This window comes from Muntiacus reevesi, chromosome 13, assembly GCF_963930625.1.
Source record: "Muntiacus reevesi chromosome 13, mMunRee1.1, whole genome shotgun sequence".
NCBI classification, from domain to species: Eukaryota; Metazoa; Chordata; class Mammalia; order Artiodactyla; family Cervidae; genus Muntiacus; species Muntiacus reevesi.
The window spans coordinates 55,023,609-55,047,608 of record NC_089261.1 but is presented as its reverse complement, the minus strand read 5'-3'; the positions used below and the strand labels follow the sequence as shown (position 1 = coordinate 55,047,608).

Here is a 24,000-nt window from a genome sequence, read left to right as displayed (position 1 = left end):
TAACAGATGTGGGGCAAAACACAAGCCAGGTGGGTAGAAAAAGAAATTGTGGGGCCCTTAGGATCCTCTTGCTTCTACTGGAATGAAACTACTGACACATTTTTTATTTTAATTGAAAAAAAATAGTACTGATGAACCTATTTGCCTGGCAGGAATAGAGACACAGACATAGAGAACAGACTTCAGACGCAACAGGAAAGGAGAGGGTGGGACAAATTGCAAGAGTAGCGCTGAAACATACACCCTGCCATATTTAAAGCAGATAGCTAACAGCAAGTTGCTGTGTAATGCAGGGGGCTCAACCTGGTGCTCCGTGACAACTTAGAGAGGTGGGATGTGGTGAGGGTATTGGAGAGGTTCAAGAGGGAGGGATCATATATGTGCCTATGGCTGACTCATGTTGTTGTGTGGCAGAAGCCAACACAATATTGTAAAGCAATTAACCTCCAATTAAAAATAAATAATAATAAAAGCACCAAAAAAGAAATATCATATTGATGAGTCAAAAAAAAAAGTTAACTCAAAGCAATTACTGCAACTGGCTCCGAGTGATATTTTGTCCTCTCGCTGATAGCCATCTGTTTGGCAAACAGCACAGCCATTTCAAGAATTATTGCAGGAAATGGTTGCAAGTGTCAGAAATAATGGCTCTGTTAGACTCAGTTTGATTATCTGCATCAGTGTAGTTACAAAAGCAAACAGAGAAGGAAAAAAAAAATGTATCTGAGACCGAATATTCTCTCTTGGGTCTTGCAATTTGTAATTGCTACTTCTATCTAGCATTTTTATAGGGTAGGTTCCAGATGTTGAACCCCACTCAACTATCACATATATCATTTCTCATTCATTTCTATTTACTTTGCTTTACTCCAGACCTTTATAACTTTTGACCTGGACCACTGCAATACTCTCTTAATTACTCTTTCTTCTCATCCTTCACCTTCTAATCTGTTGTACACATTCCTCCCAAAGAGATTTTCCTGACGTTCAACTCCAGTCATATGACTCCCAACACAAAGAGAGTAATATTAAAATTCTTTAGCCTGGAATTCAGAGGCTTCTCTTACTTCAAGATCAGTCAACTTATTCTATATGACGACCCCTTCCTCTTTCTTTTTATTCTTAGATTGTAGTCAACTCAAACTATTTAAGGCACAAAGTTGGTACTCAAAAAATACTCCTTGGCTAACTATGTAAATAAAAAGTCCTGCTTGAGGGTTTAACTCAGTTCTTTTCGCAACTTATTTCATCAGAGATATCTTAGGGAATAGTGTTTTCATGGCATTGTATTCTATACTTCTTAGAGGGCTTGAGAGGTATAGGTCAAAAAGGAAAACAAATCTAGCACGCCTGTGTGCCAAGTCGCTTCAGTCGCGTCCGACTGTGACCCAATGGACTGTCACCACCCGGCTCCTTGTATGTGGGATTCTCCAGGGGGATATCTGTATACCTATGGCTGATTCATGTTGAGTTTTGACAGAAAACAACAAAATTCTGCAAAGCAATTTTCCTTCAATTAAAAAATAAAGTTAAAAAACAAAAAAGAATACAGGAGTAGGTTACCATTTCCTTCTCCAGGTGGTCTCCCCAACCCAGGGATCGAATTCACATCTATTACGTCTCCTGCATTGGCAAAGCAGGTTCTTAATCACTAATGCCACCTGGGAAGCCCAAATTAATCAAGATTCATGGTCAATTGCCTATAACTTATACTGATACCAAACCAATTTTAAAAAGGAAAAGAAATACTCAGCTTTGAACAGGAAAGCAAGAGGAAGCACCTGTCTGTATCAGTAGAAGATAGGTGGATATCTTTTAAGATCATTTGTTAGCTCAAGGTACAGAAGTTCTGGGAAGCCAATTGTAAGGCTTTCCCAGTGGCTATAATCAGAAATAGCATGTTGGATACAATATCAGGCACCAGATAATTACAGGTCACTAGCAGTATTAGAATTAAAAGGGAAGCAGAACAATACATTCTAGTGTAGTCAATTTGATAGTCATTTGTGTTGATAAAATGCTCTAATTAGTTGTTTTTGTGTGTATATGATCATGGGAAGGCTTCAATCCAAAGAACCATATGAAAAGACAACAGTTCAGGAGCAACATAAACTGAAACTTGTATGTGAATGTAAAATATAAATACTTGGGACTTACAGATATTGGGCTTCAAAACTGTACAAAGATGCTACTCCAACCACAGGAGCAGCAGCGTACACGTTCTGAATAATTGTGGCATGAATGCTTAGGTGATCAAAAATTCAACCTTGGCTTTATTTGTTTACTAAACCACTGATAATATGTTGTGAAAACTGATTGTGTCACAAAGAGGAAAGAGATGAAGCTTCTAATTAGGTTATGGTTACCTTTGGTTCCACGTCCAGATGAGCCAGGGAGTGTTTGGTTAGTAGATTTCTTGGGTGTCTCAGTCAGTAAAGAATCTGCCTGCAATGCAGGAGACCTAGGTTTGATCCCTGGGTCAGGAACATCCCCTGGAGAAGGAAATGGCAACACAATCCATATTCTTGCCTGGAGAATTCCATGGACAGAGGAGACTGGCAGGCTACAGTCCGTGGGGTCACAAAGAGTAGACCCGACTGAACAACTAACGCACACTTAGTAAGGAGTTTTTGATAAGCAATGAAGGCTCCCTATTTTGTATCTAGTCCTCAACCCATAAATATCTACTTTTTTTCCTGAAAACAAAGAGATGACAAACTCTCACATTTTCTTGAATCTTCCCCATATTCTCTTTCCTCTTTTCTTCCAGGCATACTTATCTCACAGATCCCAAAACACTAGGTCGATTCTGTTTCCTTTTGGAAGCTCTGTGCTGTCTTTCTTCTTCCTTCCTTTCACTATCAAAGCTCTGAACACAGTAGTTAAAATAATGTGCTGCCTCCCATTCTTTGCTGTTCATTTATCAGTCGTTTATATACTAATTTCTGTTTCTAAAATTCTACTGAAAGTCAAAGGCTACAAGTCATAAAGTTATGGAGTCCAGTAGCCTTTATTTACTTTGCAACCTCCTCGCTCCAGTTGACACAGAGGTTAATTCTCTTTCTTTGAATCTGTGACTGTTTTCTCAAGTCACTGTGTGCGCTCTGCCTCCTTCCTCATTGGCCTTACAAATGCAAGCATTCCCAGAGCTTTACCCTCAGCCCTCATCTCTGCTTATCTTATACTTTCTATGTGGGTGGCTTCCTCTAATTAACTCACTTCTTGAAGGTAACTTCCAAATGTATGGTAAGATCCTGTCTAGACCTACCTTTGTTAAAAATATCTAAAGTCTTATATCAAGCACGGCATATTTAAACAGCATTATTTATAGTTGCCAAGGTATGGAAGCAACCTAAGTGTCCATCAACAGACCAATGGATAAAGAAGATGTGGTGCATGGTGTGTGTGTGTGTGTGTGTGTGTGTGTGTGTATACAATGGAATATTAGTCAAGTAAAAAAATAAAATTCTGCCATTTGCAATAATGTGGATGGACTTGGAGGGCATTATGCTTTGTGAAATGTCAGACAGAAAAAGACAAACACTATGTGGTATTGTTTATATGTGGAATCTAAAAAATATGACCAGTTAATACATAAAACAAAAAAGAAACAGATTCACCAGTATAAAGAACAATTTCATGGTTACCAGTCAGAACAGGGAAGGAGGGAGGGGTAATATATTGATAGAGGAAGAAAATGTTATTGTGAGATTATATGAAATCATGTGTTTGAAGCTTTTGAGAATTATAAAGCACTGTAGAACTTAAAGAATCTTACATTCAATGGTGGTTTTGTTGCTAAGTCATGTCCGACTCTTGCGACCCCAGGGACTATAGCCGTCCAGGCTCCTCTGTCCATGGGATCCTCCAGGCAAGAATGCTGGAGTGGGCTGCCATACTCTCCTCCAGGGGATCTTCCCAACCCAGGGATCGAACCTACGTTTCGTGTTTTCTGCATTGGCAGGCGAGTTTTACCTCTAGTGCCACCTGGGAAGCCCCTAGTTGCAGCAAGTGGGAGCTGTTCTTCATTACAGTGTGCGGGCTTCTCACTGCAGTGGTAGATTCTGCCTGAAATGCCAGAGACACAGGTTCAGTCTCTGGGTTGGGAAGATTCCCTGGAGAAGGGAATGGCTCCCCACTCAGGTATTCTTGCCTAGGAAATCCCGTGGAAAGAGGAGCCTGGTGGGCTGCAGTCCATGGGGTCACAAAGAATTGGACATCACTGAACAATGAACACTTTCAACTGGTCTCCTTGTGTGTGTGTGTGTGTGTGAGTCACTGAGTTGTGTCCAACTCATTGCAACCTCATGGACTATATAGCCCAGCTGTCCAGTTGAATTTTTAAAAATATTTGAAAATTCTGTCCATGGAATTCCCTAAGCAAGAATACTGGAATGGATTGACATCCCCTTCTCCAGGGGAGCTTCTTGACCCAGGGATCAGAGCCAGGTCTCCTGCATTGGAGGCAGATTCTTCACTGTCTGAGCCACCAGGAAAGCCCTGGTTGGTCTCCATGTCTCCAGTTTATTCCATCCCTCCTGCAGGCCTGGCTCGCACCATCTTGCCTACTGCACCTGGGTGCTGTGTGTAGCTCGTCACGCCATTCCACTGCTCATAGGTCCTCAGCGTTTGTCCACCTATCATTTCGAAAATAAAGTCTAAGTTTTTGTTGACAATACAAACATTTGCAACGTAGTCCTATCTCATTTTAAAACAATGTAATTGAATTTCTTGTCACAAAAGAGGTGTTTATTTTAGAAAAAATCTAAAATAGATAACCAACAAGAAAGAAAATGCTAATTTTAATTTTTCTGTCTTCATTTATTTCCCTGCTGCCCCATTATTACAACCAAAGTGAACTGTGGGTCATTCCTAAGTGCATCTGACATTTTCCTTTCTCCATGACTTTCTGTGCTATTTACATCCCCCAAAACCCCACCCAATTCCTCACCATTGAAATTCTGTTCAGCCTTCACTGTCCATCACAAAAGTTAATTTCTCTAAGGTGCCTTCCTTCCCTGATCTTTAAATCTCCATAGTCTAGGTGGAAAGCACTTTGAGTCACACCTTGGAGTTCTTCATCCTTGATGAACTTTATATTTTATCTTCTGTCATTGTCATAGTTATGTAGCTATTGTTTTTAGCCATGTACTTGTATCCAAAAACCCACTCTATGGTTGTTGAATGTATTTATTCTTTTTCACTAGGATTTTCATAAGACTTCAGTTTCAGATATTGATAATATAAATTGTAGCATTGTGCTGTTTGCTTGGGATGGTGGGAATAGGAGAGATCTGGGAAAGAGAAATGGTGAGAAGTTGAAAGCGGGAAAAAGAAACCCTATCCTAGAGAAGAAAATGACAATTCCAGATGCAAGAACTCTAAGGTGATCCTTCTGGAGCATCAAATTCCAAGATGGAGTAGAATTGAATGTTTAATAATAGTACTGTGGTGGTGATGTCTGATATTGAACTGGTCCATACTCGGCTTCATCCATTCCAGATGCAGCAAAGAAAACCCAAAGTCCATCACTTTGAAAGGTTGGCAAGATTTATCTCACTGACTAGAATCTCATAGAAATGGCAAGAGTGGGGAGGGGTTGGAAAAACCTGAAAAATCCAAGAGATTGTAGCAAAAGAAGACATAGCTGAACTTCTTCCTTGAGATTCAGGAGCCTTGGTCTCAGTGCTGAGCAGTTGAAAATATTTGCATCTCCATGCATATAGATAAGCACCGCTGGTATTTTGACAAGCCTGGCTCCCTATGGGAGCCTGGTATGCAAATAGATTTTCATTCCATAAAAGCTCTTGGGGACATGGTTTTTGGATGTGATCAGAAGAGTGTGTTGGTTGCTTTGCCATTTACTAAAACTTAATAGACGAGCAAGAGTGGAGAAGACAGGAAACCAACTTCCATTAGTATAAGAGCACAATGATGGAGGGTCATAGGCAGGTCGCAGCAGAGGAGATGGTGCCAAGTGGTCCGACTTGTTGATGGTTGGAGGGATGCAGGGTAAATAGTGCAGAAGAATCAGGGAGAGTTGAGGCGCTTAACATGAATGTCTGAGAGTGGCTGAGTGTCATTTCCTGTGATAAGAAGGAAAGGAGGAACTGGTGTGTAGTGGTGGCCGAGAACATAGACTCAACTTAAGACGTGACCTTGAAACTAGATGGGAGGTAAAAGTTTTCCTCTGCCTTCCTAGGGCCTCTGGCTGGGCCTGAGCATGAAACTGCCCTAAGACAGATTAACAGGGGAAAAGCAAACACAGTACATATACGTGGAAATTCTCAAAAGAAAATGAAGATCCAAAGAAATGTCAAACCAAAATGTGTTTATACCAGGTTGAATGAAGAAAAGCGATTGTGGAAAAGTAACTGAAATATATGCGGCATGTGGAGGAGGGGCTAGAAGGAGGTAAGAGTTCTCTCATCTAGGCCTGCTGTATAGAATTCTCTCGGCATTGACTCCCCATCCCTGGTGATAAGAATGCTTCTTTCTTCCTTGTAAAGGCAGGGCGTCTGTCATGCGGTGGTTTTATCTCTTGCTTTCAGGAAGAAAAGGGGAGGTCAGAGTACTCTTCCTGCACCTGCTGTTTTTCAAGTGCCTTTAGCATGAAATGATCCTTATGCCAATGTGGCATATTTGGGGGTGGTGTGTTCTTCCATGCTTCATTACCTTAAAATGTCTGTAAGGTAAATATCCAAGTGAAGATGCAATATATGCGTCTGTCATTTAGAGAAGTATAAAGTAAGGGGAGAGAAATTTGAGGCTCATCATCATATCCTGGTAGTTATGTCAGGGGGCTGGCTGAGATCAACTGAAGGCAGTATGTGTAGTGCAGGAAGCAGAAGGGTGCTGTCCTGAATCCTGGGGCATCTCCCCATTAGGGAGAGTGAGAGGAGAAATAGCCAGAGCCAAGTGGCTGTCCATCTGGTCAACGTACTCCTTGTCTGAAAACTGAGATTTCGCAAAAGGAGGGATTTGTTATTGTTATTTAGTTGTTCAGTCATGTCCAACTCTTCGCAACCCCATGGACTGTAGCCCCCCAGCTCCTCTGTCCATGGAATTTCCCAGGCAAGAATACTGGAGTGGGTTGCCATTTCTTTCTCTAAGTGATCTTCCTGACCCAGGGACCAAACCCACATCTCTCGAGACTCCTGCATCGGCAGGTGGATTCTTTACCACTGAGCTAGCTACCTGGGAAGCCCAAAAGGAGGAATAGGGAGATAAATTTTTTATTTTCCTATTTGCTTATTTTTATTGCTTAGAATATGATAGGTGCCTTTATATAATCTCTCAGTATTGCTATTGGATAGATCTTAACATTCCCCCTTTAAAAGGGAAGATTGAAACTTAACCAAATGGATGTTGGGAAGCTGGGCTGATGTTCTTTTTGTTGTTTTTATTGTTCAGTTGCTAAGTCACATGTCTGACTTTTAGTGACCCCATGGACTGAAGCATGCTAGGCTTGCCTGTCGTTCACTATCACCTGGAATTTGCCCAAATTCATGTCCATTGAATTGACGATGACATTCAGCCATCTCATCTTCTGTTGTCCCCTTCTCCTCCTGCCTTCAGTCTTTCCTAGCATCAGAGTCTTTTCCAAGGAGTCGGCTCTTCCCATCAGGTGGCCAAAGTATCATAGCTTCAGCTTCAGCACCAGCCCTTCCAATGAATATTCAAAACCACCACAATATTGTAAAGTAATTAGCCTCCAATTAAAATAAATTTTAAAAAAAGATTGATTTCCTTTAGGATTGACTGGTTGGATACCCTGGCTATCCAAGGGACTCTCAAGAGTCTTCTGCAGCACCATAGTGTGAAAGCATCAATTCTTTGGTGCTCAGTCTTTATGGTCCGACTCTCACATTCATGCATGACTACTGGAAAAAACCATACCTTTGATATACAGACCTTTGTCGGCAAAGTAATGTCTCTGCTTTTCAACATACTTAGTCTTAGTTGCAGCACATAGGATCTTCCACCTTCCTTGAGGAAGCAAACTCTTAGTTGCAGCATATGGATCTATTCCCCTGACCAGGAATTGAACCCAGGCCCCCTGCATTGGGAGCACAAAGTCTCAGCCACTGGACCACCAGGGAAGCCCTTCTTTCCTGTTAGGTGTGTCCAAATGCATATATGTTGTCAGATAGCCAGTATTTTCCCAAGCTACCTTCAGAATACCATAGGCATACATGGACTTTTATTTCTATTTGAGAGCTAAGAACAGAGTCAGGCTGCCTGCTCTGCCGGGTTCCCTGCCCCACGAGGAGAGCTGGGTGTCCATAGATTTACCTCATTAAACTTTTCCTGGTGCCTATCAGGAATGGGATCAGAAGTCTTATATATTTTCTTGTTAGCTTTCTCTTTACTGGGGTGTAAAAATTCTTCTCAGTCCACGACAGTGACAACTAGAGTGATGAGACAAGGGTTGTTTATATTTTTAAGTACCTTTGCCACAAATGCACTCACAGAATGTTTTATTGGCTAATCTGATTTCTTCTCTCTGACTGATACTTTGAAGCCATACTTAAAACTAAATCAACTTGTAGGAGTTCTTATACAAAGTAAAGCTAATAATATCACATGGGAAATAGAAAATGAGTTATAGGCATATATCTGCATCTATATACTTCTTTGTAGAACTACCCTATAACCTGTTTACTAACCAAGGTATATATAAGGTAATAGGGCTTGGTTTTCTTTTTAAATAATTTCTTTAAATAAACTTCATTCCACATTTCAGCTCCTGTCCAGCCAGGCTGGTGGAAAATCGGTTCCTATTGTTTTGAGCTCTCTGCTTGTCACAGTCTTATTTTGCACTGAAACTTCTAGAAAGCTTGTCTGTATCAATCATCAGCTGCTGATATGCTCATTTCCTATTCATTATGATACCTTTAAGCTGCTTCATATCCTTGCATGCAAGCCAAGCTCAAGACAAGAGAACCTTTGGCAAAGCAGACCAGTGATGGAGGGCCAGCCTCCTTTGATGCACGTGCTGGCTTCCCCCTTCTCCCTGCCCTGCATGGTCCTCCCTCCCCACATGAGTGTCCTCCTCTGGGAGCACCAACATTTGCCTCTTTGCCTTCTCCCCACTGTGCTTGCTCTCTCTCTCTCTCTCTCTCCCTGCCTTCCCTCCCTCCCTCCCCTTCTCCTTCTTCCTCTCTTTTCTCTTTCAACCCTCAAAGATCCTTTTGCCCCCTCAATGGATACCTCAAACATTCTCTGTTGTAAGATTAAAGAACACCAAATCTATTTAGTCCAGGCTGCTCTTGCTTTCAGCACTGCTAAAATCCCCAGAGTCGTGCTTTATGCTACAGGGTAAAATGTAAGAGAGCAAAACACAATTTAATACCTCAAAAATGATTTTACCACTGTCTTACATACTGTTAGATGTAGCAGCCACATCACATATTAACCTTCTTTTTTATCCAAACAAAATTAACCTTAAACACTTCCTCAAAAGCTTTTTTTCTTCAGCCCTTTAATCATTTATGGTATTTCTTTCTGGACCCCATCCAAATACTCTCCTTGCTAAAATTTGAAGATCAAATCTGGTATCAATTCTCTGAAAATGGTCTGATGGAAGCAGTTATACTTTGAACTCATTCATTCTGTCTCTTTTTCCTTTTTAAACTTTTTTATAAAACATTTTTAGCTATCTTGAGTTGTTTTTTTGGGTGTCTGCAGGATTCAAAGCAGTGTTAAACACTATCTGAAAGTGTCACTTCTTGAAGCCTTGCTTCTTTTTAAATAAGGATTTATGTGTATTTATTTATTTGGCTGTGCAGGGTCTTTGTTGCAGCATGCGAACTCGTAGTTGTGGCATGCAGGCTCTAGTTTCCTGGCTAGGAATCGAACCAGAGTCCTTTGCATCAAGAGTGCAGTTTTAGCCAGTGGGCCACCAGCGAAGTCCCAAGAGCCTTCCTTACTCTGACAAGAAGACATTCTTATTGTCTAGGTACTTTGTGAAACTAAAAGAGTGAAATTGGAAGAAGAATGCTAGAAGAGATGTGGGGGAGAAATTAAACATTAAATAGGTCAGATTTTTTTTTAATTCTGAAAACAGGTAAGAATGAACAAGAGACTTTAGAGACTAAATACAGTGTCAACATTCTTTGCATTCTTTGATTTTTGCCCCATACCCCAACTATTTCTTATTGAACTGTCACCTATTTTATTAGTAGAAAAATATGCATCTCTAGAGTGTGTCTTAATAGACACACTTTATGTCTTAATAGTATCAAGGAATCATAGGAAGGTAGAGGTGGAAGTAATTTTAGAGATTGCTTAATCTCATCTAGCAACTAGCAAGAAATCACAAATGCCAGTTTCTGAGAGGCAGGGGGAAATCTGTGCTGAAAGGAACCCGATCATAAGGTGAAAGGTATATGGTTTTTCTATTAATAAGATGAAGATAAAAATTCCCTATCTGCTGCATGAGCAGGTTTTATAATCCTTTTTAGCCTGTGGGGATAGTAATACCAACCCATTGTAAGAAATGAGTAAGATACAGTAAGTTCCCTACATACGAGCCTTTAAGTTGCAAACTTACCAAGATGCGAACACCCATCTGGTTCCAGCAAGCAGTCCGAACCTGTGCCATCAGTGTTAGGCACGAGTGAGGCTGCAGCCTGCCCTCTGTCTCCTAGTGCTGACGATCCTGCAGTTCTGCCATCTCCACCTCCCCTCCCTCCTCTAGCCAGTAACTCTCGCCTGCTCACTCAAGGTCAGCCCCTGTGAGCCAGCCGTTGTTATGCACTACTGTACTTTTAAAGGTGCTGTTCTGTAAGATTAAAAATGTTTTCTTTATTTTTTGACTGTTTGCTTTTTATGTATACTTTTGTGAAATGTATTCTAAACCTATTACAGTACAGTAGCAATACTATCTAGTTGATTGTGTTAGTTGGGTACCTAGGCTCACTTGGTTGGACTTACCAACAAGTTGAACTTACGAATATGCTCTCAGAATGGAGCCCATTCATTATGTTGGAGACTTCCTGTAATGTCTATTCAGTAGCTGTCACATGATTGGATATGATACATGGAGATCTCTTTGCTTACTTAAGACACTTCCATTGCTTTGCAGTTTGCCCAGACTTAAACGATTGAATCTTTGACTATCTGAAATCAACAACCACTTAACCATAAATGTCCCTCTTCTCTAAGCCAATGGAATCCTCTCCCATTGCCTCCAGTCTTTTCTGCTTTGCCAGGTTGCCAAGCCCACTATCATTTTCCAGGTTCCCAGGTTCACTATCATTTTCCAAGTTCCCAGGCCCACTATCATTTTCCTGGTTGCCTTGCTCTGGCATCCTCTAGTTCACAGTAACCCTCCCCTTAGAATGTCACATCCAGAGAAATCCATGTGCCCTATGCCAAGGGCTCTTTCTTCCTCTGAATGGGATTTCACTTAACACTGCTCTCTCTTTTATAGCAAACTTGTCTATGACTATTGAAAACATTCTATGGTCTGGACACTCCAAACAGTGACATAGTCTTATGTCTTCTGAGGAATTTCCTAATTTAGGGGATTTTCCTGTGGGTGACATAATGTATTTTGTATTAGATTCTGAAATCCAGCTAAAATGAAGAAAGCATTTTAAATGTTTCTGAGGATTCAGTGGCCACAAAAGCTAATCCTGCTTCTGCGTGCATGCTAAGTCACGTCAGTTGTGTCTGACTGTTTGCAACCTCGTAGACCATAACCCACCAGGTTCCTCTGTCCATGGGATTCTCCAGGCAAGAATACTGGAGTGGGTTACCATGCCCTCCTGCAGGGAATCTTTCTAACCCAGAGATTAAATCCACGTCTCTTTCTTCTCCTGCACTTACAGGCAGGTTCTTTAACACTAGTGCCTTGTGGGAAGCCCAGTCTTGCTTTTAAGCCATTGGAAATTATCACAACCTTGATATTCTTTTATTAAAACGTGCCCTCCCCATTTAAACAGTTGCACAGTTTTTTTTTTTTAATGAAGTCCTGGAAATATACTTTCAATATTCTAATTATAAGCTAAATTTCTGGGAAGTTTTGGTAATTTGACATCTAAGTGTATTTTGAGTCATTATATTTAAAACTGGACCTAAATCTAAACTGCAAGCAAAAAATCCTTCTCCCCTTGTTTTACCAGGCTATCATATAAGGAAACTGTGAGCTAGGCAAGCTACATTCTCAGGATCCTTTTTCTTTCTTACAACTTACTGTTTTAGAAGCCTAGGCAAAGCCTTTAAATTTATTTTCTCATCTATAAAATGTGTAATTCAACTTGAAGACTTCTTAAAGTCACTTAGCGTCTGAGAATCTCCTGTTCTATGATGTAGATACCACTCTCAAATCTCTTATTGATAAAGACCTACATTATATTCATCTCTACACAGGTCTGCCAGTTTAAAATCTGACACAATCCAACATTTTAGAGCCTGAAACATGCTCTATTAAGATCGACTTATCAGATGAATGTGGACTCAAATAAAGCCCAGTGAGATATTGGCTCTAAAATCTTGGCTCATCATTTCAAGATGCTATGCCTATAACTCCAAACTTCAATGTAATTAAAAATGAAATGGTCTCATTTTAGCATGGGAGGAAATCAGCTTTCTGGTCAGAAGGAAAGATTTTTCAATTGAGTTTTAATTGCTAATTTTCCTTTGGGGGAGCTTGAAGAGCTACAGTGGTTAAAGGAATAAAATATCAAATAGCAACATTATTCATGAATAATTACCCAGCAGGGGGAGACAGGAAGACTCTAACTTGTATTTTCAGAGGTCTGAATGATTTGAGAGGATACCTATAGTGGGGGACTTGTCACCCTTGTGATCTAGGATACAGCAGTAGTCAGTGACAGAAAAGAGGGGGAAATAACCAAATATCATCAAGTCATGCACGTTGGGTTTTATTTTAGGAAATGTCTCCTCATGTAGGCAGTGATGTGCTTAAGAGTGAAACGCATTTTTACTTGTTTCTATTTTAAGTGATTGCTTTGACAGGTCTTTGAAGAAAAAAAAATCATTTTCTATCCTGCAGATTCAGTAACTGCCCTTAAATGTCTCATCATGTCACATTTTCAGTGGAGACAACATTGTGATTTGCTTCCATGGTGATCTACCCGTCACTGATGGCTAAAGCTAATGACACTGGGTTGTCAGGATACCGTGCCAGGCAGCCACTAATTAATTATTTGTCATAATCTCCCAGGGAGGAAATTACTAATATTATTACTTAGCACATCTTTTGCATTTACACTTGCAGAGTGCTGAAAATTTCATTTGTGGCCCTGAAGAAATAAACATTTGTGCTGTTCTTAGCAGGAAGCAAGAAAGCAGCCCCAAGGGCATCTGTACCCACTTGGTGACATACTCAGGGCCTCAAGCTCTACATGCTGTGGCAGCCTCATAGGTTATGTTGCTTTCAGTTGAAGAATAGAATGACTATGTCAAAGGCATTTTAAATATATTATCCTAATCTCCTGAGACTAAAATTAGTAAGCAACCAATTAATTCAATTATAAAACTGCCCCTCAAAAGAACCTAATCTTTTAACGTAGTACTTTGACTTGAAAGGCATGTTTAACAAGAAGACTTGGAAAGTAATAAATGGGCCCTGGCAATTGTGGGAAAAAGCGCCATCTGGTATGAATGAGTCCCTTGTATTTGAAGTAAGGACTGTTAAAAGATTGTTTCAACTTACTTGACCAGTTGTCTGTGCCTCAGCTGGAGCCTGTCAATGGGTGTTTCACTGGGAAAGAGAAAGTGTTTCTATAATATGACTGATAGACTGAGGTTAATATTTAACCTTAATTTGTAATCAGAATGTAATATTTATGTTATGATAGATAGATAATAGTAGATAATAAATAAATGATACATGAGACTCTGTACTTCTCTCTTAACAAGAATCATTGGAAAGGAACCAAGGTTTTAACAAAGTTAATTTGCTACAGATAACCTTCATCTTAATAGTGGACAGGAGTGAGTGTTAGTAAAGGTGATATTAGACAAATAATATTGGACAAGGAAGCTTTTGTTAGTCACATTCAAAGGTATCCATATCTTATTTTTTTAATTTATTTAAATTTAATTGAAAAATAGTTGCTTTACAATTTTGGTTTGATTTCTGTCATACATCAACATGAATTAGCCATAAGTGTGTAATGTGTCCCCTGCCTTGAACCTCCCTCCCACCTCCCACAAAATGTATATTTCAATTAATTTTTATTGAAGCATAGTTGCTTTACAATGTCATGTCAGCTTCTGTTGTCCAGCAAAGTGAATCAGCTGTACACATACATATATCCCCTCTTTTTTGGATTTCCTTCCCATTTAGTTCACCACAGAGCACTGAGTAGATGTCCCTGGAAAATACAGTATTTTCTCATTTGTTATCTATTTTATACATAGTATCAAGAGTGCATATATGTCAGTCCCAATTTCCCATTCCCACATGTGGATACCAAGGGGTAAAGGTGGGGGAGTATCCATACTTTAAAATCTACTACATATTTCCTACCTAGTAAGCAGTAAGAGTTGAACAAGTAACCAAGTACAACTGACAATAGGAATTAAATAGTACTCCATTTCACACAATAAGCTACTCATTTTCCAGATAAGAGTATTTCACTTTGTCACTGGCTGCAAAACCCTTAGGTCTTCACCCAACAACAAGGGAACACTAGAACCCAGGCTAGCATGACTGATTTAAGTGAAGTCAGATCCCTGTTTAAAATCATTAAGACTGCTGTTTGTCCACGTGTGGCCACTGGTTGTAGTGGACACCAGGTCAAAAATCTCTGTGTAGGAGGTCTTCAGAGGCTGCCACTGGTTGAAAAGGGGTCATGGATGGTAAGGGGCTTATTCAGAAGGTACCTTTGCATACATAACAGTGTTTATCGACTGAGCAACCCGTTTTTCTGCTTTAAAACCTGGAAGAGCTGATAGAGATCAAAAATGCCTTGACAACTGAGGGACAGAAATTCTGAATACTCTGAATACTGATGAACTATACCATAGAAAAGAATTTGTGTTTTCAACTCACATCAGTATGGCATATTACAAATATGGCATAATTGGAACTGCTTTTCAGCCCAATTACAAATGCTCGTTTTTCACTTACACAGAAAATACACAACCTGGAAATTTAGAATCTTTTCTTTTTTGACATGTCACTCTGCAAATATTTAAGCTTAGGAGTCTATAGGAGATATATTTGGCCTCATTTTAGGAAGATAAGCGGGAGACAACATAATTTATGAGCTGAACTAGTGGAAGGGTGCTGAGTCAGGTTTTGTTAAACTAATCTTATGGCTGGCAAGGATGACATGTCAGGTGTTTAATCCATTTAAAATACCAAGCCATTTCCATAAATCATTTTTATAACTTTAAATACATTATATAGGTACATAAACAATAGACAGTGTGTTTGAATGTGCCAAATACATCTGTTTCCTTCACTACATACTGTGTTTCTCATTTCATTTTCCAAAGATGCATTGATTTATCAGATTATTTTTTATGGGCCGATTCATACAATAGTTTTATCCATGTCATGTTCTCTATTGGTGCTGTTATGCTTCTTGAGTTTTTCCTTGTGCTTATATATTCGCCCCATGTGAATATCACCATAGCAGCTCTCTCCTCCTTTTTGCACAAAAAGCAAAAAGAATCTTCTTTTTTTAAATATATTTGTCACTGTAGTCCAGGTAGAAAAAGCACACAGGATGCATTTGTGTCTATTTAGCATAAAAACTTCATCTGAAACTTCCGTATGATATAAGATAATGTGTTGTATTTGAGGATATCTAAGGTTGAGTTTCTTTACTGTGTGAATGCTCTCCTGTTTTCTTTTCTCCCCTAACTCCTTGCCCCCTCCCTGTTTAACAGCAGACAAACCCAGGGAGCACTGAATGAATCTGACGATCCTGAAACAGGCTGTCTAACTGATAACAAGCCAACTTCTCGACACTTCTATCCTGTCGCCTTGCTGCTTGTCAGCTCACACCTGCTAGTTGTGTGGCTTATTTTAAGTCTTGCATTACTTTTAGCCAAATACCAATAAGTTTTATGTTGCATTCCTTTCTTTTCTACAACTGACAATGGACTTTAAATTATGGGGACAATGCTGTAATTTCTACATTTTCAGATTCACAGAATTTAAAAAAAAAAGAAGAACAAGCAAATGTTTGAATTGTGTTTTATTTGTTTTTCCTAAAAGCTAAAAGAAAAGAAGTACTATGCATTAAGTGAATTATTTCGCTCTTTTGTTCATGGAAAAGCATTTCCCAACTGTTAACTAGCTCAAGAAGAATTTTTAAATTCCTGTCTTTGGAATAAGACAAAGAACAGAATCCTGAAAGCTTGAAGTTCTGCACCTCCTGTTCCTCTTCCCATTTCCGTTTATTTAAAGAAATTAAGACTGAATTTGCACAACACCCCGGAACCCTGAGACAAGTCCTACAGATGTGGGAGGTTCCTTCCATCCAGACTCGATTTCCACTGTGCTGATCTCATTGTCGCTGTCAGCTGATAGAACCCTCTGTTGGATTTCTTAACCTGTTAGTTCTGTGATTTCTTTGCTGCAATTAACCTTTTTTTCTGTCAAGTAACTTTCTGGAGAGAATGGCTGTTTCTGTTTTGTAATTAAATGAATCCATTTGTAACTATGGTTTGGGTTGGTTTGGCGCTCACTGTACTTTTCTATTCTTTTTAACCAAGTCTTGTTTGCGTCTCAATGCCCCATTTTCAGCACCTGTGACTTTTGTACTATCTGTCCACAAGCACTCCTCTTGATAAAGCTGAGACATGGACCAGGCTGTTTGGAAAGCCATTTTCCTCCTCGTTGCACAGCTAAAATAATGCAGTCAAATAGAGATGAAACTTTCCTTTAAAAATCTATAGGGCCAGACTTAATTAAATGCCTTATTCCTAGAACCTACATCCTTAGGGCTACGTGTAGATGTTCATGTGTTTTAAAGAGACTGAGAAATTCATTTGTGGAAAAGTTATAAAAAGGCAGATATATTTATGAAATGAAAATGAAGCTGTATCGTGGATCAAATTATATTTAAAGAGTTTATTAAACCTTAAATATATGTTAAGAGCAAAGGGACTCTACTCATCTTTTTTCCGAGGGCAATAATGGTATTGGGCCTGGCCTAGGATTTAATTTTGTAAGATGTATCATCACTTGTGAAAAAAAAAAAAAAATGTAGAGTTGAATCTTTGTTATTTTTACTCGGACTGTTGCTGCAACTCTGCATTGAACAAATAAAGCATATTTATTTATTCTGTGTTTCATGAAGTTGTGCTTTTTCCCCTTTCACCAGAGAAGGATGCCGCATAGAAAATGTACTGAAGAATATCAAATGCAGGAAGTATGCTTTCAACATGCTACAGCTGATGGCTTTCCCCAAGTACTACAGACCTCCAGAGGGGACTTATGGAAAAGCTGACACCTAAGTTTACCAACATGTAAATAAACAGGAACACAAATACGCTTCCATTGGAAAATCTCCACCGTTTTTCTGTTTTCATTGTCATGAATTTGTGGAGGGAGGTGATCAGGAATGTTCACCCAAATCTAGGAATTACTTGAATTAGTTATCAGCATATGACTCTGAAAGAAATTCATTAAACAAATCTAAATCATATTGTGTTTCTAGTGCTAAGCTTCTATGTATTGATCCTCGCTGGTTGAGATCAGTTCAAAAAGTGTACATTTCATTCATGGGATTTTTAATGAAAGACGTTCTGAGAAAACCTAAGTTGCTTCAGGGGCCCTGGAGGTGATTCAGAGAGTGGCATTCTCCACTCCAAAGCAATGATAGGAGAGTGTCAAGGGGAGAGAGGCTTTGAGATATCCCCCATCCTTTCTCATATACAACCTGAGAGCCCATTTGTGGGCTTTAAAAATATTTTTCTAGTGAATGGAAATTAGGGAGTGTTAACTTGTGAACCTGACTACAGAAGCAGTTCCTATGTGCTTGTAAAGACTGTCATCCTGTGAAGGTGTGACTGGTCCTCCTAAAAATGTTGATGGACAGTGTTAATAAAGCAATAAAAATACTTTTTGAAAACATGGTATCTTTTCAAAACTCTGACTTGGATTGATTTGCCCCATCAGCCTAAACTTCATGTAGTCAAGTTCATGAAAGTCTGTAAAATATCTTTGAGGTGTTTTTTAGCATTTATCTTAATATGTATCGATCAATGATGTAAGTATGCATTGCCTGGCATAGATTAGTATATGTGAATGAACCTTTTAAAACTTGTGCTACCGTAGTTAATGATAAACCAAAACAATTATTTCTCCTAAACTGAATTTCACATTTGCCCTTACTTGGTAAAATAACACCATGAGTTTCCTAAAACTACAAGTCAGAAATTGCCTTAGAGATCATCATATATTATGTTATAAATATTATAAATGGCTAAACTAAAGTACAAGGAAGCTGTGTCCCCAATTACTCAGCTAGATGATTTTAGAACCCTGGTTACAATCCCTTCTTACCTTGTAGCTTGTGGCTTATCCGATCTGTGAATTGCCACCCTAAATATATACATGAAAATTTGGGAAGGATACTAGTTAAATAGGCCTTGGCATGTATTGCTGTAATTGAAACTTAGAGTACAAGGTCTAAATAAATGACATTTATTTTCTCCCTATTTTAAGAATTTATATGTTTTCCTTTCTCATCAGAGGAGCTTGCAATCCAGAGCATCAGTCTCCCTTGGAAATGCCAAAGACCTGTTACATAGACACCTCTTAGCAATGACCACATTCAACAAATCATCTGTAGCTTTCCTAGCTGATATGATAGCTCCTCAACCAAGATACCTATTGAAGTAAAGATTCTAAGCAGATCTCCAGGCTCATGTTGGGCTTTTTAAATTGCTACAATTTTAGATAACCCTCTGGGGCTTTTAATGCTAGAATTGTCTATCTGTTATTTTAGTTAAGGACTTGTGGGCATTATACTTGAGGCAGTTGTCAAAATATTTACTGCATTTTTCATGAAAAGATGCTGTGTCCTGTGGATCTATTCATGGACAGGTTATCTTGTTCTCCTTCATACCTCATTCTCAATTTCACTGAGTAAATCTAATCTTCAAATTGTTCAGTTTCATTTAAAAATGATAGGATTTGTGGTTATTTTCATTATCCCACTGGATTTAAGGTAAAGTGGTTGGTATGACAGTGATTCCCTTGAGGAACCATGAAGCCGCATTCAGTATATCAGATGGCAGTCTTGAGTTCTAAGTTACCTTAAGTGATTTATCATCTTGTAAATAGTCTTATGAACAATAGTTTTGCTCGTATTTTTAAAAATGAAACCTCTTGATTCAAATATGGAAAAAATATTTATTAACCAGAAAACCAACTGTAGGGTTTTCTATTTGTGGAAGACATTTCAGTTTTGCGTTTTTGTTTTTTTTTTCTTTTCTATGAAGTACTATTATAGAAGTTCTCAAAGAGTAGAACTTACTGTAATACAAATGAAGGTAATGTACTTTCTCATTTATTATTAACATAGTTTTCTGTATTCGTCTATTGGAAACCTGTATTTGCTCATGTTCTAAAAGTAGATTTCATCAAGCAAATGTTTTTTCATAGTGACGATAATGTCACCCCTTTCCTGAGAGATATTTCAAGTATGCTTGGAAAACTACTTCATTATTTCTTAAGTTACTAAACCTTTCTAAATCAAAGAGGAAATGTTATACAAAAGGTTTTAAAATCTCTTTTGTAAAAACACAGGCTCAGTCATGCTTTTCTGCTTCCATTTTCATTTTAAAGGTGCACCAGTCATTCTATTTGAAGAGATCACATTGAGTCAGACACTGAACCAAGAAAACATTTCCAAACAAGATAAATTTTTTTGCTCAGAAACATGTTTGCCCTCTGATGTCATAAAAAGTAGATAATACTTCAGTATTAACTATTTACAAAGTCCTACCGAAAACATACTTAAAACAAGGGAAAATGCAATCCTAGTTATGTTTGACCCAGTGACCTAAGATCCAGAGCCTGAAAAATGTTCTGCAGAATAGCTCAGTGTAAAAGTTTGAAATATTTTATTGAAGCAGACCCATATTTTAGATGTACCCTTGCATTTATTTCTTGTGTGGTTGTTTCTTTCTTGTCAGTATTACCTTGGGTTTTGTCAACACTCTGCCCAAACAATCCTTTGATGTAAACAGTTTGGTCAACCCAGTAATCTCATGAGCCAGAGCAAATATTTGATCCTGCTGACAGATTGTACTGAAATGACCAGCTGCCCAGTGGGAGCAGGACACCAGGTAACTAAGCCCCAGTCTTTACTTTATAAGACTATGACCTCTTTTTCTGAGGATGTGAGGTCTTAAAAGCAAGCATCTGGGTGGGAGATACTTCCCTTTTTTTCTCTCAACTAAGTATGGTGTTTTGCCTAGAATAAGACAGTGGGAGAGAAGAAGATTCATGCTTTTCTTCCCAAGCAAATCCAAGCCCCTCCTATGTAAAGTTTGCTAGGTGCTGAGAGGAGGATAATAGTGGTGTGCTAGAAACTGGCTGGTGCTGACTCACAATACTTGACCGTTAAATCCTATAAGACAGTTTTCAAAACACAACCATCATTAAATATTAAATTACAGAACACAATTGAATAAATCTTATTAAAAATGATAATCAAAGCTTAATGCAGCCTAATTATTTTACTATATTATCCTGTTTATATCTGCCGCTGAGGTTATTTATGCCAATTGTATCAGTGGAAACATAATATTTACAATGTGCTAACTGGGCCTCACTTCCTGATTCCACATGCAGTAACATCACATAGGTACCTTGAAATTGACCATGGTGGGTGTTACACCCTGGAAACTGCCAAATGCTACCAACCCATACTTTGAATTCCTGGAAAACCACGTGTTAAACATTGACCACCACAAAACTGGATGCCTCCTTCACTTTTTCTCCAGAAAATAATCAATACTTGGAAGCAGTATTAAATTATTAAAATGATACTAAGTGCAGTCACCCTCAGAGGGCTACAGTTTTGACTTGGTTTATGCCCTCTTTAAAGACTCCTGTTAGACTATAAGTAATATTTGCTATTTATGTTTAGTCATATTTAAAACAGTCTTAACAATTCATTTAAAAATGTATTTCTTGGGGACTCCCTTGATGGCCCAGTTGCTCCACTCCACTGGACTCTATGCTTCCAATTCACAGAGCACAGATTGGATCCCTGGTCAAGGAACTAATGCCCCGCTGTGTGGCCAAAAAGTGAAATTTTAAAAAATAAATAGATAAAAATGTATCTCTCTATGACGTCCTGCAAGGGAAATCTGAGCAATGCAGCTTTCGCGTAAGCAATAACTACTTCAGGCAAAATTCAGGGAAATGTTAACCTAATTAGAAAATCACTAAAAATGCACTTCAGTGTCAGTTTTAAGTTTATACTTTTAGCATTTCCTAAAAACTGGAAAAGCAGTAACATACTACCAGGCCCAGATTCTAATAAATATAGCTCAATTGGAAACCAAACTGTTAGATTAAACAAATTAAACTCTGGCAGTATGCTAAATCACACAAATGTTTAGGTGTTTGATTTCCAAACAGGATGGTCTATCAGTGGTTTTGTTCAACATATAGGCCACCTTTTATAATCTTTTGAGAAATAAATCAACTTTCATCACAGGTTTAAGAAACTGGTCTGAGAAAAACTGTAATCAGTAGTTGCACAGTGAAGCAAATATATTAAACACAAGGCATCTCTAATAGCTGGAGGCTTTACAGATTATGTGCCACTTAAAAGAATAATTTGCTGAGAGTTGTATAGTGGATTGACAATTTTAGGTAAATTCACAGAATCCACATTCATTTAGCCCAGCTGCAATCTGCAAGAGTTTTGCTTTTTTCCCCCTCCATATTTATGTTTCATTACTTTATAAAGAAACTACCAATGTATTAGATCTTTTGTTTCTTTGAAAGAAATTTAAGTTACAACTTTCCAAACAGCTGTTATCTCTAGCAAAAACTTCAAGAACAGAAAAATGCAGTTAATATTTTAGATAAAATATGGCGGGCCAATTAGGTATAAAGTTAAGGTATAGAAGTTTGGGCTTTTTCTTTCTGAGTTATAGTGCAGATTAAACACTCTTAGTTTTATTTCTAAGCATGTAAGAGGAAATCTAAAACATTTCTGATGTCAAAGAAAGAAATCATATCTGGCTATTAGTATCAAGGAGGTAGGAAAACATTGTAAGGTAGTATTAACTTAAAATATGTACACGCCACCAGCTCTCCTGAGCATAAACTTTTATAGATTGCATGAATAGTCAGAATTTTAAATTGGAAAAGGAAAATGTGACTCACAGTTAAGTATAGTACCCAGAGAGACTGAACATTAGAGAGAAGACCTACTACAAGTGTTGTTGCCTGGTAAATCGTATGTTGCTTATCTTTCATGCTATCCTCAGTTGCTCAGTCGTATCCAGCTCTTTGCAATCCCGTGGGCTGTAGCCCACCAGGTTTCTCTCTCCATGGGATTTCCCAGGTAAGAATACTTGAGTGGGTTGCCGTTTCCTCCTCCAGGGGATATTCCTGACCTAGGGATGTCTCCTGCAACTCCGGCATTGGCAGGTAGAGTCGTTACCACTAAGCCACTTATCTTTTAGTCTTTCTTTAAGATGTTGCACTTTCATACTCATGGTATGAAACATTCATAGTCTTCCTAAATTATCAGAATATTCTAAGGTCATACAAGGGTGCAGCTCAACAGTACATCTTTAATGATGACTTGGTGCAATTTTATTGACTGGCAGGCAGTATTGACTCAAATATTAGCAAGATTGTTCTATTATCTATATATTAGTAGCTCTTATGATGCTTTTATATCACTATAAATATTAAAAGCCATTTCATGTCAGAGAGCTTTCAAATTTTAAAAGGCAGATGCCACATTTCTGTAACTGTATAGACGCTCCCATTTCACCTCACATGTGCAATCCTTTGTACACATACACTCTTGTGGATATTTTATTATTTTATTTAACCTAATATGTGATTTTCAGATTCTTGTGGTACTTAGCTGAAACATTTGCATTTGTTTTCTTTTAGTGTTAAATATATATTCCAGATCAACCAATAATTTGTAGTCCTAAGAAATGAGGCACAAATAGGTTAGATCACTTTATATTGTCATTTGAAGAAAAATCATTTCGTTTTATTGTTCTGTGAAAACCATATTCATTGTACATTGTGCATATTTTTTTAATAAATGTGATTTTTATTTTTTATGTTTCTGTCTTTTTCATTTCAAAAATCAAATTATACTTTTTTTCATTTTTGTCAATGTAGAAATCTCTAAAACTTTATTAAAATAGCAGAAGTGTAGCCTAAATAGTATTTCAAAGAACATAGACTAATTTTCTGATGCAGTGTAAATGCAGTGCAAATTTTACATTGATACTAGGTTAGTAACTATTAATAGCAGAATGCATCTTTCAGGGTTGCTATTCTATGGGACTAAAATCAACTATAATTTTAAAAGATGCAATAACCAGATGCTTCATCTTTGGGCAAATCACTGATCTTTGTAATCCTGATGATATTAGTCATTTGAGCACATAAGATAACTTTTCCTTATTGGATCTTTGGATCTGATCAATTATAATTCATTATAGCAGTTGATAGTAGAAGGTAAATTCCAAAGAGTTTTAATTCCATGTTATAGAAAAAAAACTTAAACAATGAGACATGTAAAGAAAGAAAGGAGTTTTACCATCTGGAGAATTCAAGAGCATATCTGATCCTGTAGCAAGAAACTCTTAGTAATGTCATCATCATCAGTCCATGTTCATATTAATGTGTCTTTCTTCATCTGATCAGGAACAGTACTAGAGGTAGTTCCATGGTGAAACAATTCATAGCAAATTATAGCAAAATGCTACGTGCCATAAAACCAGTAGAGTAGCGTGAGTGAAGTAAGAATACTATTCTGTCTTAAACACCCATGCAAAGGT

At 38.2% G+C, this 24,000-nt stretch overlaps 1 protein-coding gene across 3 annotated transcripts in view; it reads left to right on the top strand.

Moving 5' to 3' along the window:
- The window catches only part of INPP4B (inositol polyphosphate-4-phosphatase type II B), an 838,347-nt gene extending 815,095 nt beyond the window's left edge, over positions 1-23,252 (top strand). For all 3 annotated transcript variants that reach the window (XM_065904252.1, XM_065904253.1, XM_065904254.1), the window contains one exon: positions 17,319-23,252. In XM_065904252.1, coding sequence (XP_065760324.1) covers positions 17,319-17,451 — 133 coding nt within the window. In that variant the 3' untranslated portion in view covers positions 17,452-23,252. The remainder of the gene's footprint in view (positions 1-17,318) is intronic.
- Positions 23,253-24,000: the final 748 nt, after the last annotated feature.